Source organism: Sciurus carolinensis, chromosome 19, assembly GCF_902686445.1.
Source record: "Sciurus carolinensis chromosome 19, mSciCar1.2, whole genome shotgun sequence".
Taxonomy (NCBI): domain Eukaryota; kingdom Metazoa; phylum Chordata; class Mammalia; order Rodentia; family Sciuridae; genus Sciurus; species Sciurus carolinensis.
The window spans coordinates 12,668,814-12,682,993 of NC_062231.1; the positions used below are offsets into that span (position 1 = coordinate 12,668,814).

At 42.0% G+C, this 14,180-nt stretch overlaps 2 protein-coding genes and 1 non-coding gene across 12 annotated transcripts in view; 1 reads left to right on the forward strand and 2 right to left on the reverse strand.

Moving 5' to 3' along the window:
• Ift122 (intraflagellar transport 122) overlaps nucleotides 1-2,341 on the reverse strand; it is a 62,057-nt gene extending 59,716 nt beyond the window's left edge. For all 10 annotated transcript variants that reach the window (XR_007106268.1, XM_047534679.1, XM_047534678.1 and 7 more), the window contains exon 1: nucleotides 2,207-2,341. Coding sequence is in view for 9 of the 10 variants with exons in the window: in XM_047534679.1 (XP_047390635.1) it covers nucleotides 2,207-2,247 (41 nt within the window). In the remaining variant the exon portion in view is untranslated. The remainder of the gene's footprint in view (nucleotides 1-2,206) is intronic.
• A 253-nt stretch (nucleotides 2,342-2,594) lies between these two features.
• Nucleotides 2,595-12,359, forward strand: Mbd4 (methyl-CpG binding domain 4, DNA glycosylase). Its single transcript, XM_047534475.1, has 8 exons — nucleotides 2,595-2,831; nucleotides 4,551-4,772; nucleotides 5,407-6,224; nucleotides 8,841-8,918; nucleotides 8,995-9,129; nucleotides 9,696-9,845; nucleotides 10,441-10,544; nucleotides 11,450-12,359. Exons 1-8 carry the CDS (start codon nucleotides 2,743-2,745, stop codon nucleotides 11,525-11,527), a joined length of 1,674 nt encoding a protein of 557 aa, XP_047390431.1. The 5' UTR covers nucleotides 2,595-2,742; the 3' UTR covers nucleotides 11,528-12,359.
• Nucleotides 9,921-9,998, reverse strand: Trnav-uac (transfer RNA valine (anticodon UAC)). Its single transcript has one exon. It is a non-coding gene; the product is annotated as a tRNA-Val (tRNA).
• Nucleotides 12,360-14,180: the final 1,821 nt, after the last annotated feature.

Below are 14,180 nucleotides of genomic sequence, written 5' to 3' on the forward strand. Positions count from 1 at the left end.
TCTGAAATCATTTGGAAATGAATAAGATATAGCCATTGCTTTTAAAGGGTTTATGGACTTCTGGCATAAACAGATTTAAAAATGACTCTTATGCTTGACAGACTCTAAATACCACAAGAGATGAAGGAAGAGAATTCTGTGCCAGGGGTTGAAAACAGAGCAGATCAGGCTGCATTTGGCCAGCAAATGTTTTGTTTGGTCCACATGGTGTTTTACTTTGTTTCTTCCTTTTAGGTGCCAACGTTTAAAAATTAGGACGTTTCACATTAAAAACCCAGATTCCTAGCTTCTGGCAAAAATAGGAAGATCTGAGCACACGAGGCCAAGTTCCTGCATGGTGGTGACTGGCAGGAGCGGAGCAGCAGCTGCCCCTTTCAAGCAGAGCCTGAGCTCTCCAGGTTGCCACAGTCCTTGCCACCCCCAATTATTCTCTGACATCAAAGCCAAATGTTCAGTTGCCAGTTATCACTGGCTTGTGCAATGGGTAGTTCTATAATAGAAAAATTAAAAGAATTTTATTTTTTACTCCATTTCCATTAAAAGTAAAAAATTAATGCTGGGATGTAGCTCAGTATGCATGCTTATCAGGTATGCTCAAAGCCCTGAGTTCAGTTCCCAGCACTGCAAAAAATATATAAAAATTAAGCCAGGCATGGAGGCACATGCCTTTAATCCCAAGCTATTTGGGAGGCTTAGGCAGGAGGATGGTAAGTTCAAGACCAGCCCAGGCAACTTATTGAGACCATCTCTCAAAAAATGTTTAATTAAATTAAATTAAAAAGGGCTTGGGAGCTGGGCATGTGGGTTCATGTCTATAATCCCAGTGACTAGGGAAGCTGAAGCTGGAGGCGAAGGTTCACAAGTTCAAGGCCAGGCAACTTAGCAAGAGCCTGTCTCAAAACAAAAAGGACTAAGGGGTGCAACTCAGAGGCAAAGTGCCTCTACGTTTGATCCCCAGGACTGCAAAAAATTTTAAAAAATAAAAACAGATAAATAAAGGGGGCCTTAAGAGATACTTAGGATTTTAGTGTAGATATTTTGGATTTTAGTATGGAAATTGGGAAAGAAGGGACACGTGAGAGAAAGGTCTCAGAAAAGACAGAGAGCTAATGGCAAATATCCTGTCCCAGTGGCCAAAACAGCCTCCACAATGAAAAGATCATACAGGAAGATTTTAAGCCTCTGAGAACTATTCAGTAACTCAGCACTTCCCAAAATGTACCCCTGGAAAATGGATTTGGGTGGTTAAAAAAAAAAAAAAAAAAAGAAACAGGGCCTTAAAATAACACTGAATCACAAGATGAGAAAGTCATTCTCTTTCAATTTTTTTTTTTCCGAACTTTTCTAATTAGGAGAAAAATCTTGGTTTCCTGCCCATCGTAAGTCTCTCTCTCACCATACGTGTGAATCCCCTTTTAGAGACAGCAGAGCTCAGGTGTGAAGGTTCCCTGGCAACAAAATCTAGTTGCAACTTATTAACGCTGCTTTTGTTTCTCCCTGCCTGAAGTTTTACAGTTGTCTTAAAGCAAACCAAATTGATTTTTCATACATGGAGTAACTAAGTTTCTGTGTAAAATATAAAACCATATTTAAGCCAAGGGAGGTAGGGGAGCGCGCACGGTGGGTGTTGCACGCCTGTAATCCCAAGTGACTTAAGAGGCTGAGGCAGGAGGATCAGAAGTTCGAGATCAGCCTCAGCAACTTGGAGAGGCACTAAGCCACTTAGAGAGACTCAGTCTCAAAAAAAGAAAAAAAAAGAAAGGGGAAAAAAAAAGGTGTATCCTCAGGACCAAAAAAGGGAAAAAAAAAAAAAAAAAAACAGAGAATTTAGACAAGTGCCAAGTAAGCAAGAGTATGGGTAATATGTGGCTATGGGGGGGCGGGGGGGAGTGAATGTGAGGAACAGTGTAGTAGGTGCCAGCTGCGCCCAGGACGGATTCTGAGCAAAGGAGAGACAAGACCGGATCCTGATTCCGTAGAAACCCGCCTCGACAGGCCACAACCCCTTTGCAACCTCTCCAAGCCTCAGTTTCTCCAACCACTAAGTGGGTGAAAACCTTGCAAGCTCCCAAGGACCTGGGTTCAGCGCCCTCAGCCCAGGCCGCAGGCCCGTTGCCCCTGGCAACCACGATGGTTCACGCAGTGGCTCCCGCCATCCCCTCCCGGGCTCGGCCTCCCGCTCCTCCCCGATTGCCCCGCTTCTCACCACTGATCGACTTTATCTCTCCACGTCAGCACGGACCTCATTGCGGCTTTCCCCACGCCTCGGGGCCCCTCCTCCCCCACCTCAGCAACAGGCGCCAGTCTGCAGGCCACTTTAGCTACCTACGCTACCCCTGGCAACGCACATGCGCACTAAGCTACGCGCCTGTGTTCGCAGAGCTCCGAGTACGCATGTCTAAAAGGTAGGGCGCGCAAAAGGGCGAAAGCGCAGATGGAACCGGAAGCCGGAAGGCGTAAGCGCAGCTACGGCGTGCGCGATTGGTCGAGGCGGACGGTGGGCGGTGCGTTTTCCTCAACAAAGGATTTGATTGGCGGAGCCTTGGAAATGGCGGCTGTGGTCAAGGGGGCGGTCGGAAAGCGACTGTGGAGTCTAACAGGCTCTCTCTATCTTCAGGCTTTGGTTGCACCCCCGTGCCTCGAACTGAAGAAAGTTGCACATCTTACTCTTCTTCACACGCAGGGCTTTGCAAGTTGCGGCCTGTCGCTGCAGCTGGACTCCGCTTGACGGGCTCCGCTGGGATGGACATTCGGAGCCTGGGGGACTGCGGACCTGCCCCCTCGGTCGCCTCCCGTGAGCGCCCAGGCCCAGACCAGCTCTGTGACCTCCGGCAAGTTATTTCCCCTTTCGAACCTCAGTTCCACCACCTGTAAAATGGGAACGGGGTTGGACGGTCTGTGGGCCCTTCTAATCTTCCACAGAGGATTGACCAAGACCTCGAGGCCCACATGCTTGGTTACTAGCTCCGGGAGAAGGTCGCTCCTTTTGTAGGATCAGCCCTGGGATGCCCCAGACTGCCTTACGCCGGTGACTAGAAAGCTGGAAGGAGCAGGGAGGTTTTGTGGTGCAGGTAGAGGCCGAGTGCGGGGGTGCATGTCTCTAATCCGAGCGACTTGGGAGGCTGAGGCAGGAGGATCTCAAGTTGGAGGCCAGCCTCAGCAATTTAGAAACCCTGTCTCAAAATATAATCAGGCTGAGGATGTTGCCCCAGGGTTCAGTCCCTTAAAACAAACAAAAAAGAGGTCTACTTTGGTTGGAATATACTACGAATATCGTAGAGGAGATGGCGTATTGGGCAAGCAGGGGCGCCCAGAAATGGGCTCTATGAGAAGTAACAGAGGAACTACAGTTCTTTGCTGCATACTTGGATGTGTGAGATATCAGCCTGGAATGACTTGCCCACATTTAAAAAATAATAATAATCTTCTAAACTACCTTAAAATAGATATTGCCTCTTTTTTTTTTTTTTTTTTTTTTTTTTTTTTTTAACAAATGAAGAAACGAGTCTTTGAGAGCTTAAGTGACTTGCTGTTGGACACACAGATTTGAGCCCAGACTTTTCGACCAGATTTCTGTGTCTTTAACTCTAAGTTAGTTTCCCTATTTGTAGAAAATATGTTGGATTAGATGATCTGTCTAGATTTGTCCACCTTTTAAAATGTTTGATTTAGTGATTAAGATACACTTTTCTGAACTATTTCAATAATAGTACAGGAGAGAAGTGTTAGACCAAATAGTTCTGGTATCAGTTCTGCCAGTAATTTAACCTTTCATCACTCAGTTTTATCAATACAGTGAGAGTAAATCTGATCCTACTTCACAAGGTTATTGTGAAGATTAAGAATGAAGGAGATTTGAAAATTCTTGTCAGAAACTATTTCCCTTTTGAAGGATTGCAATCTCTGATAGAAGTGATAGAAACTCTGACTCAGAAAAATGCACATATATGTAAAATTTTTACCTTATTCGTTTGCAGAAGAGAGGGTTGACTCACTGGCTCCTTTAAGCGGTCCTTTTGATCACTGGTTAAGAGGTCAGTTATTTGTTGGTGTTCTCAAACTTAGGCGAAGTGTCTTCAGAAATTTTATAATAGCTGTGCTCAGTGGTGTATATCTGTAATTCCAGCATCTCAAGAGACTGAGGCTGGAAGATTGAAAGTTCAAAGCCAGCCTCAGCAATTTAGTGAGGCCCTAAGCAACTTAGCAAGGCCCTGTCTCCAAATGACCCTGGGTTTAATCCCTGGTACTAAAAAAGAAAAGAAATCTTTATGATAGCCCTATTCAATGATTAACCCAAAAAATGTCTAGCCAGGAGCTTGAGCTTTTCATTGTGCAGAGATCTCCAAACTTTTTAACCCAGGTTGGAAGACAAGAAGCTGCTGGAAGACAGGAAGATACTCTCACAGCAAAAAACTGGTCCTTACTGACTTTAATCCCCTCCATTTGAATCTGAATTACCCATGTGGTTCCTACACTGTCATGAATCGATATCAAATCGACAGAGGAAGAGAAATTTTAAAGAGCTAATCACTTGCGCTTTGTCTTTCCAGTGAGGAAGATGTTGCTGTGGGATTGGAAAGAGTGGGAGAAGATGACAAACAAAGAAGAAGCAGGGAGTGTAAGCCCCTGCTACAAGAGGCCCTGGCCTCTTCTCAGTTTGGTGGTAGCACAGTGACAGAATGCCCCAAACCTGTCCCAGCTGGATGGCAGAGAGTTGTGAAACAAAGGTTATCTGGGAAAACAGCAGGAAGATTCGACGTCTATTTTATCAGGTAAGCATGCAAGGTGGCAGATAAAGATCGTATAGTCAAATAAGTTTGTCTCGACGGGTAGTGGGAAAACTTTGCAGGAATCTTGACTTCTTTCTAATTTTGCCAGGCCATTGGATTCTGTTTGTTCAGTGTAACTGGTTCATGATAGCAAGTCATTTGAGCTCAATTGCATACATTTTGTTCCTCCAACTATGAATGGTATGAATGATGCAGTTGCATTTAAATTAGATTTATGAATTTACTTATGTAGTCACAGGGGAAACCATTTGAAAAGTTCTCTTTATAACACTTTTTTTTCTTTTCAAATGACAAATGCTCACAACAACATTTCTGACATATTAGTTAGAAATCTGAAATGTGGTCCAGTTCTTTTTAAAAGTCACTTCTGCTGAGTATGGTGGTACACAGCTATAATTTCAGCTGCTCGAGAGGCTGAGGCAGTTTGAGGTCAACTGGGCAGCTAGGCAAGACCCTGTCCCAAAGTTAAATTTTTAAAAAGGACTGGGGATGATGTTCAGTGGTACAGAGCTTTTGCTTGAGGCCCTGAATTCAATCCTCAGTATCAAAATAAAGAAAAAGAAAAAAAGGCACTTTTATTTACCAGCAGTAAGTTTCCTTTAATATCATTTTCTAGCCCACAAGGACTGAAGTTCAGATCCAGAAGTTCACTTGCTAATTATCTTCTCAAAAACGGAGAGACTTCTGTTAAACCAGAAGATTTTGATTTTACTGTACTTTCTAAAAGGGGCATCAGGCCGAGACATAAAGACAGCAGCTTGGCAGCTCCGACATCCCAACTGCAAAACAAAAGTAATATTTCAAACCGGAACCTCAGGACACGAAGCAGGTGGAAGAAAGATGTGCTTCCTCTGCCAAGTAGTGGTTCAGAGTTGCAAGAGAGCAAAGGACTGTCAAGCCCTACTTCCATTCCATTGACTTTGAAAGAAGATGAGCGTGATAATGATGTTAACTCCAGGAAGGTTAGAAAGTCCAAAGGAAAGGTGACGATTTTGAAAGGAATTCCAGTTAAGAAAACCAAAAGACGGTGCAGAAAGAGTCTTTCAGAGTCCATTGAAAGTAATGGAAAAGGAGAATCTCTGTATGATAAAGCAAATGCTGAATGTGAGCCTGTTGCACAAGACAGTGAGCTTGGCATCTCTGTCGCCGGAGTGAGCCCCGGGACCCTCCCCGTGACTGATGAGGTAAAGAGTACTGTAAAGGAAAACTCCCTGAATTCAGGGTCAGATTTTCATTTTGAACAAATAACTTCTGGCGCCAAAACCAAATTGTGTTCGACCAAAGAAGCAGAAGCAGAGCGCAACGAGAAGTCTGAGGAGACCTTTTTAGAACCAGAGGAAATCAGATCAAAAGTAGACGACGGGGGAAAGAAGGAACATTTGCATATTGACATTTTAAAATGCGGCTCTGAAATAGGCGACAAATGCTCACAAGGCAAGAAAGATTTTACTTCTGAGAAAATATTTCATGGTATTCGGTGCATTACAGAGCTGTTAACCGTGGACTGAGGAGTTTATACGTTTAGATCTTGTATTTCATGTCTGTCCTGTGGTTAAGATACAGGCTGGACGAAAACATACGGCCATATAGTAGATCTATTCTCCAGTTTATCCTAATGCCCTGTTAACTGACCTTCCCATCTTCTTTCTAGCCAGTGATCTTAAGACTATAAGGAAAACTGAAAGTCTTCACTTGTGAAAAGTTCACAGAAGACTCCTCTTACGCACAAACTAGCTGAGAATAGCCACTGTCTCCACACGCCTGCTGTTACTTACTACTGATGTGTGACTTCCATTTTAATTTTGTATATATCATAGTCATTTTTGTCTTCTATTATAATGTAGTGCTTCTCTAAAAGGCCTAAGGGTTCTAAATAATTCAGAAGTGTAATCACATAGTTCATCTATTATTTGTAATATGCTCTTAATACAGAGTTCAGAGCTGAGCCGTTTGGCTTTTATAATACCTCAGTGAATAATAGATAAAAAGGAGATCTTTTCAGCAGCCCTGTATTAGTTATTCATTATGCCATTATATTGGTATAATGGCATAATGAATAACTCCCTTAAAGAAGAATAGTAATAGAACTTAATAATCCTTTGGGGGACAAATGGGTGGAGGGGGGATTAGACTTGATTCCTGATCTCAATCCCACCATAATTTTATGTCTCCTCTGACATGGAATTTCTCTACCTTAAACAGAAGGTGACCATATATACTTAGGACTCTTAGAGTTCAAGTCTGTCCTTAAAGACTGAGCATCTTAAAGAAAGCATTGGGGTTTATGTAGATTTATTGCTAATATAATGGGCAAATTAAATATTAAAAACATCCTTTTATGACTAAGACAAAAGTGTTCTATTCAGCTTATACTTAATGTTTGGATCTCAATATAAGATGAAATACCCTTAGATTACTAAGTGTCCAGTGGAATAGTAAAGACTTTCCTTTTTTTTTTTTAATTTTTATTGTAAACAAATGAGAAGACTTTCCTCTTGACTGAGCTAGGAACTGCTAAGTGAACTAGTAATAAAGGCGGCTAATTAGTCATTATTTATAGAAACCCACAGAAAACGTTAGCAAGTAACTAGTAAGAGCAGTTTCTTTTGTTCTGGTTTTTTTTTTTTTTTTTTTTTTTTTTTTTTTCCCTTTCTACTGGGTTTTATCTACTCAAAATAGAACAGCAGAAAACACTAGACCAATCTGGAGACCTTGACACTTGTCCCAATTAGTCAGTCTCAGTATCATTTGGGGATAGTTACTTCATGTCTAAGCCTCAGTTTCTTCATCTGAAAAATAGAAATAATAGCCCATTTTTCACATCAAGAATATCGTGAGATAAAATGAGAATTGAAAAGATGATGTCATGCTGTACAAGTGCAAGGTAAAATTAACCGCAATTCAAATTTAGAGGATATGAGAAGAAGTAAGTACAACTAGTATAGAATTTTGAGAAGTCTGATAACATTCCCAGGAGATAGGAGTGTTGCAGGGTAGAAAGCTTAGATTTTTCTGCAGGTTCTGTTTTGCTTATATTTTTCCCACCTTTTTTTCTTTTTCTTTCTTTTCAATTACAAGTGTTCATTCCAGAAATTTTAGAAAGTATAGAAAATAAGAAATACAATAATCATTATACCATTTTGGTTTATGTCTTTTTTTTTTTTTTTTTTTTTTTTGTGTGTGTGTGTGTGTAGTCTTGGGGATTAAAAGCAGGTGTCTACCACTAAGCTACTTCCCCAACTCTTTTTATTTTATTTTGAGACAGTTTCAAGGTTGGCCTGAACTTGTGTTCCTCCTGCCTCAGCCTCCCGAATAGCCAGGATTGAAGGCATGCCCTGTCACGCCCTGGTTTATGTCATTCTTTTTTTTTTTTTTTTTTGGGTGCTGGGGATCGAACCCAGGGCCTTGTGCTTACAAGGCAAGCACTCTACCGACTGAGCTGTCTCCCCAGCCCCTTTGTCATTCTTAACCCATTGCATCCTGGAGTCCCATACGTAGGGACCTTATGGGCTAATGTCTTTCTGTGTGTGTGGTACATATGTATGTGTTTTCAGGAAATTGGGATCATATGTAGAATCTTGCTCTTTTCATTTATAAGTTAATGGGAAAATATTCATATAGATTCAAAAATGTTTTGATGACCACATTGTATAAATATGTCATACTTTAAAATATTCCATAGTGTTTCCAATTTTTCAATACTGTGAGCTCTAAACAGAAATCCTAGGAAATGAATGTGACAGACTGGGTCAAGGGTCTGGACTCAGGAGCCAGACTGCCTGGGTTTGAATTTGAGTTCTGATACTAGCTCTGTGACACTGGGCTTTTACTTAGCTTCTCTATGTCTCAATTTCCTTGTCTGTAAAGTGGAACTAAAATAATGCCTGGTTCATAGGTCCCTAGTAGGATTAAATTAGTTAAAATTGATATAACTACTTAGAATGATGCCCGGCATGCTTTATAAAAGTGGTTGAGTTATCATTTGATCCCTGACGATCTCTTTAAGCTAAACCATAGATTCTATATTCTCTGTTCACTGTTCCTTTTCAGAAGACACCATCATCCCACGGACACAAGTAGAAAAAAGAAAGACAAGCCTGTATTTTTCCAGCAAGTATAACAAAGAAGGTATCCCTTTCCCAGTGACAATATCAGATTATAAGCCAGTTTCAGGTGCTTAACTCTGATGCAGTGTGTCTTTTAGCCCTTAGCCCCCCACGACGCAAAGCCTTTAAGAAATGGACACCTCCTCGGTCACCGTTTAATCTTGTCCAAGAAACACTTTTTCACGACCCATGGAAGCTTCTCATTGCGACGATATTTCTCAATCGGACATCAGGTTTGTGGATTCTTCTCACTTGTGTCTTAGAGGAGGTGTGACCATGAGAAAGAGCAAATTGATTCGGAGGTCCATTTTGAGACTGTGACCTCAGCTAAGGTCTTCCCTTTCTGCCCTCAAGCTCTTCCCCCATGAGAAACTTAGACGACATCCAGTGGCCCTTTTAGCATTAAGAGCCAGATCATGTTTTGTACTTCCACATTAGCTTTGGTCATCAGTGCAAATTGGTCAATTATCATTTTTCCACCCTGTATCTTATATAAAAGCATTTCCTTTTCATTGAATGCACTTTGCATTCTGTGTGCCTCTGCACTAGTTATCTAGTGATCTGATTATTTAAAGACTTAATATTCACAAAGGCCAATTTCAGCAGAATTTTGGACTATTGACCAAATAGACAAGCAGTGTTGGTATTTGTCTCTAAAAGTGGCTGCTGGTTTGGGTAATGGCCTCTTGTCAGTAGTGAAAGAAAACCATTATGTGAGATTTCTAGATGAGAAACTACTTGAACCTAAAAGCAGCCCTTCCAGAGGCTGGCTTGTAGTCATTTATTTCTGTTATCTCAGGAAAAATGGCAATACCTGTGCTTTGGAAATTTCTGGAGAAATACCCTTCAGCTGAGGTAGCAAGAACTGCAGATTGGAGAGATGTGTCGGAACTTCTTAAACCTCTTGGTCTCTATGATCTTCGAGCTAAAACCATTATCAAATTCTCAGGTATGTTCCTTAGGCCCAAAGGAAAAAACAAATTTTGCCTTTTTTGTTTTTTGTTTTTTGTTTTTGTTTGTTTGTTGTCGAGGTACTGGGGATTGAACCCAGGGCCTTGTGCTTGTAAGGCAAGCGCTCTGCCAACTGAGCTATCTCCCCAGCCCCAAATTTTGCCTTTTTAATAGAACCACACTTAAACTTTGATGTCTTCAGATGCTACAGTAATAGAAGGTATTGGGCTCAAGCACTGAAGGTATTTACAAACAGCCTGCCTGCCCCAAACTGTAGTCTTCCACCAACCCAGGTGCTAAGTCTTTGTCCAGCAGAGGCCAGGCCCTGTGCGCAGAATTAGGGAAGAAGTCAGTGGAACAGAAGGCCCTGTCCTTCAGGATGTTACCTCTGTCTAGTTAGCACAGCATAAGATAGTAGCCAGGAAGTCATAAGCGTGCTGCAGGAATTCCAAGAAGAGCAGTCACAACCCAGCTTATCAGGAGTTCTTCCCGTCCCTTTCCACCACACTCTCCATCCCGCCCTCGTCGCCACACATTTATGGACGGTGTCTTCCTAGAAGCTGAGCTCACATGTGCGATGTTGTATTCTCCAGACGAGTATCTGACAAAGCAGTGGAAGTATCCAATTGAGCTTCATGGGATTGGCAAATATGGCAATGACTCTTACAGGATTTTTTGTGTCAATGAGTGGAAGCAGGTAAGGCCCATTCCCAGCCTTAGTATAAGCAGCACATTTGTCTCTGAAGCAAAATAAAATCAGTCCACAGTTACGGCTATAACTATTTATTGCACTAAAGTGCTGTTGCAGTCCTGATCAGTTTTGTTCCCATCTCAAGGGGAGCTGGTGGCATGGAGTTGTCCACAAGCAGGCAGAGGGTCAGTAGACACTCCCCAAGTCCACAGAGACTCTTTAGCATGGCGTCTGACTGGCCTCCAGCAGTTAGTCATTTTTTACCCTGTTTCTGCCTTTCCCTATTTATGTTCTGTCTCTACATCTGGTGTGGTTTTCTTCCTGTCAAAAGGAGGCAGGTTTGGGCTCAGAATGTTGGCTTGTTGGGTTTCTCCTGGTGGTCTCAGACGTTTTGGGCAGTAACTGGGTCCTCCTTCAGCTACCCATTCTGTTGAGTGTCCCCAGCCCTAAAGCACCCTGATGGCAGCTGGTGGGTGGCCTGGTACACTGTCCTGTCAACTGGTGACTTGCCCTCAAACATTCACCCTTCAGGGACAGGTCAAGCCTGGGCTGAAAGGACACAGTCTTGTCCCTGCTTCAGCAGAGCTGTCCAATGTGACCTGAGCAATCCCTTCAACCTCTCAGGGTCTATAACCTCCTTCTAGAAAATATATTAATACTCATCTCATGTCCTCACCACCTGGACACTCCAGGTCTGATTCAGTACTAAACTAGAAAGCACTTTGCAAACTGAACAGGATTACCTTAATGTAAGGTATAATTTTACACATGAGTCCTACTAGGTTAAGAGGTATATTTCAAGTGTATTATGTACCAATCCTCACCAAACCTTTATAAGCCAATCTTAAAAAGTGTATTTACGACTAACTTACATGAGCCCTGTGTCTCCTAATGTGTCGTATTTCTTCCAGGTGCATCCCGAGGACCACAAGTTAAATAAATACCATGACTGGCTTTGGGAAAATCATGAAAAATTGAGTCTGTCTTAAAGCCCTTTGAAGTTTTCAAACTTGTCTTTTGTGCATTGTTTTGCACTGGGGTGTGGTTTTTTGGGGGACAGGGGCAGGGGTTGCTTTTGTCTTTTGCAGTGCTGGGGATGGAACCCAGGGACTTGCACGTGCCAGGCAAGTGCTCCACCACTGAGCTCCACCCCCAGCCCTGCACTTCAGTTTTTAAGCATTAAATGCAACCTAGCTACCTTTCCAGGCATATAGATTTTAATTAGTCCAACTAAGAGCCCACCGTGTATTTTCTTAACGTGTGTGGTACTAGTGGCCCTTTATTACTGAATGTCCTAAAACATATTTTGAGATTTTTTTTAAATAAATTATTTGATAACAGTCCTAAAAATGTATATTACTTTTCCAGTAATGGAATGGAATGTGAAAGTGGTAAAAGCAAAAAATGCTTTTCTGAGTCATCAATAATACAAAGCAGATTTCCATCAGCCCAGCTAGAGGGAAGAATAGATTTTCTGTTCTTTCTGTAGACATTACTGAACACGATTGTGATGTGAAGAACCAAAGAGTTTGCCAATAATAATTTTTTTTGGGGGGGTGCGGGCAGTGGAGGCTGAACCCAGAGGTGCTTTACCACTGACCACCATCCCCAACCCTTTTTATTTTTTATTTTGAGACAGGGTCTTCCTAAGTTGCTTAGTCTGGCCTTGAACTTTCAATTTTCCCAAGTCAGTGGGATTATGGGAATGTGCCACAATATTACAGATATTGTAATGTTATAGTTCAGATACTGAAACATTTATCTTGTAAAGAAATTATCAAACAAAAAAATCCTAAAGTAATGTCTTTTTTTTTTTTTTTGGTACCAGGGGGATTGAACTCGGGGAAGTCAATCACTGAACCACATCCCCAGCCTTTTTTGGGTGTGTGGGTATTTTATTTAGAGACAGGATCTCACTGAGTTGCTTAGGGCCTTGCTAGTTGCTGAGGCTAGCTTTGAACTCATAATCCTCCTGCCTCAGCCTCCTAAGCTGCTGAGATTAAAGGTTATTAAGTCTTAATTACCAATTACCATTTTAAGGTATAATTTGAAAGTTAAATTATAATTAATTTATAATTATAAATTATAAACATCCACTTTATGATGTCCTATCACATTTTCATTTAACAAAAATTCTTGTGGCACACTCACTAACCAAGATCCACTAGTGGCTCACATGTTAAGAACTGGGGCTGGGGAAGTAGTTGAGTGGTAGGGAGCTTGCCTCACATGTGTGAGGCCTGGGGTTTGATCCCCAGCACCACAGAAAGAAAAGAAAAGATGAGCTGGGTTATAACTCAGTGGTAGAGCACTTTCGTAGCATGTGAGGCACTGGGTTTGATTCTCAGCACCACATAAATAAATAAACGACCATCGACAACTAAAAAAAATTATTTAAAAAAAGAAATAAGAAGAAAATACACAAATACACACTGGGCTCCATTTGGACTAATTAAAATCTTTATGCCTGGAAAGGTGATAGGTTGTGTTTAATGGAGTGCTTAAGGATTGAAGTACAAAACAGTAAAACATTTTAGAGTATATTAGGAGATTCCTAAAAATATTTTTATTAAAAAAAAAAGTTAACCTCCAAAGAAGGCATCATATGTTCCTTTTGGTACCGGGGATTGAACCCAGGGGCGCTTGAGCACTGAACCACATCCCCAGTCCTTTTTTGTAGTTTACTTAGAGACAGGGTCTTGCTGAGTTGCTGAGGCTGCTCTTGAACTTGTGAACCTCCTGCCTTCTGAGCCACTGGGATTCCAGGTGCACTAGCCTTCATGTGTCTTGACAGCTCCGCACTGGCTCTTAGGAATGGTAGATCTGCCCCCCACATCCATCTTATAATGTGAAAATCAGCTCATGTCCTTTACCTTGATCCCTTTGTGAAAACCCACCTCTCATCTTCCAGTTTGGAGGATGAGGCCTCCAGTGATTTATACCATTTTTATTACAGGTTTTGTAATAATCTAGTTCAAATACGAAACATTTTCCTTAGAACTCACCAAGCCACCCCCCCCAAAAAAAATCCTCAATTATTGTCTTAGTTACCAATTGTCATTTTAAGGTTTAATTTGAAAATTAAATTGAATAAAGGAAAAATGAATCAATTGTTCAGAAAACTGCCTTGTTGTAGGGTGGTGTGGGAGCAGATCAGATGTAGCACTTTCACACTAACAACTGTCAGTTCTAAACAACTGTGGGTTTTTAGAGAAGGCTGGATTTTGACCAGAGAACAGGGAAACTGACCACACCTCCCCCAAGACATCATGATTCCACTTCATAATTACCCCTCACATTTTCATTTAACAAACATCAGAGCATCTTATTCACAAGATGCAAACACTCTGTCCAGGAAAGATACAAAGAAAAGACTGGAGATCCTCATAGCAGGAGAGAGTGGTATACACAGCAATGGAAGGAACAAAAGGGTACAGTGTAAGGACTATACCCCACGTGGCAGCTGAAGGTGTAGAAGGGTCTCTTAACCTTGGGCCACAGTCAGGGTTGGAGCGGATGACAGACTCGCCAAACTTCAGTATCAGGCATGGCTGCACGCAGGCTCGCTGACAGCCCGGCCTCCCACATGCCCACTGATGCTGAGCACCCATGAGCTGAGCTCTGGCAGGACAGCTCAGCCAC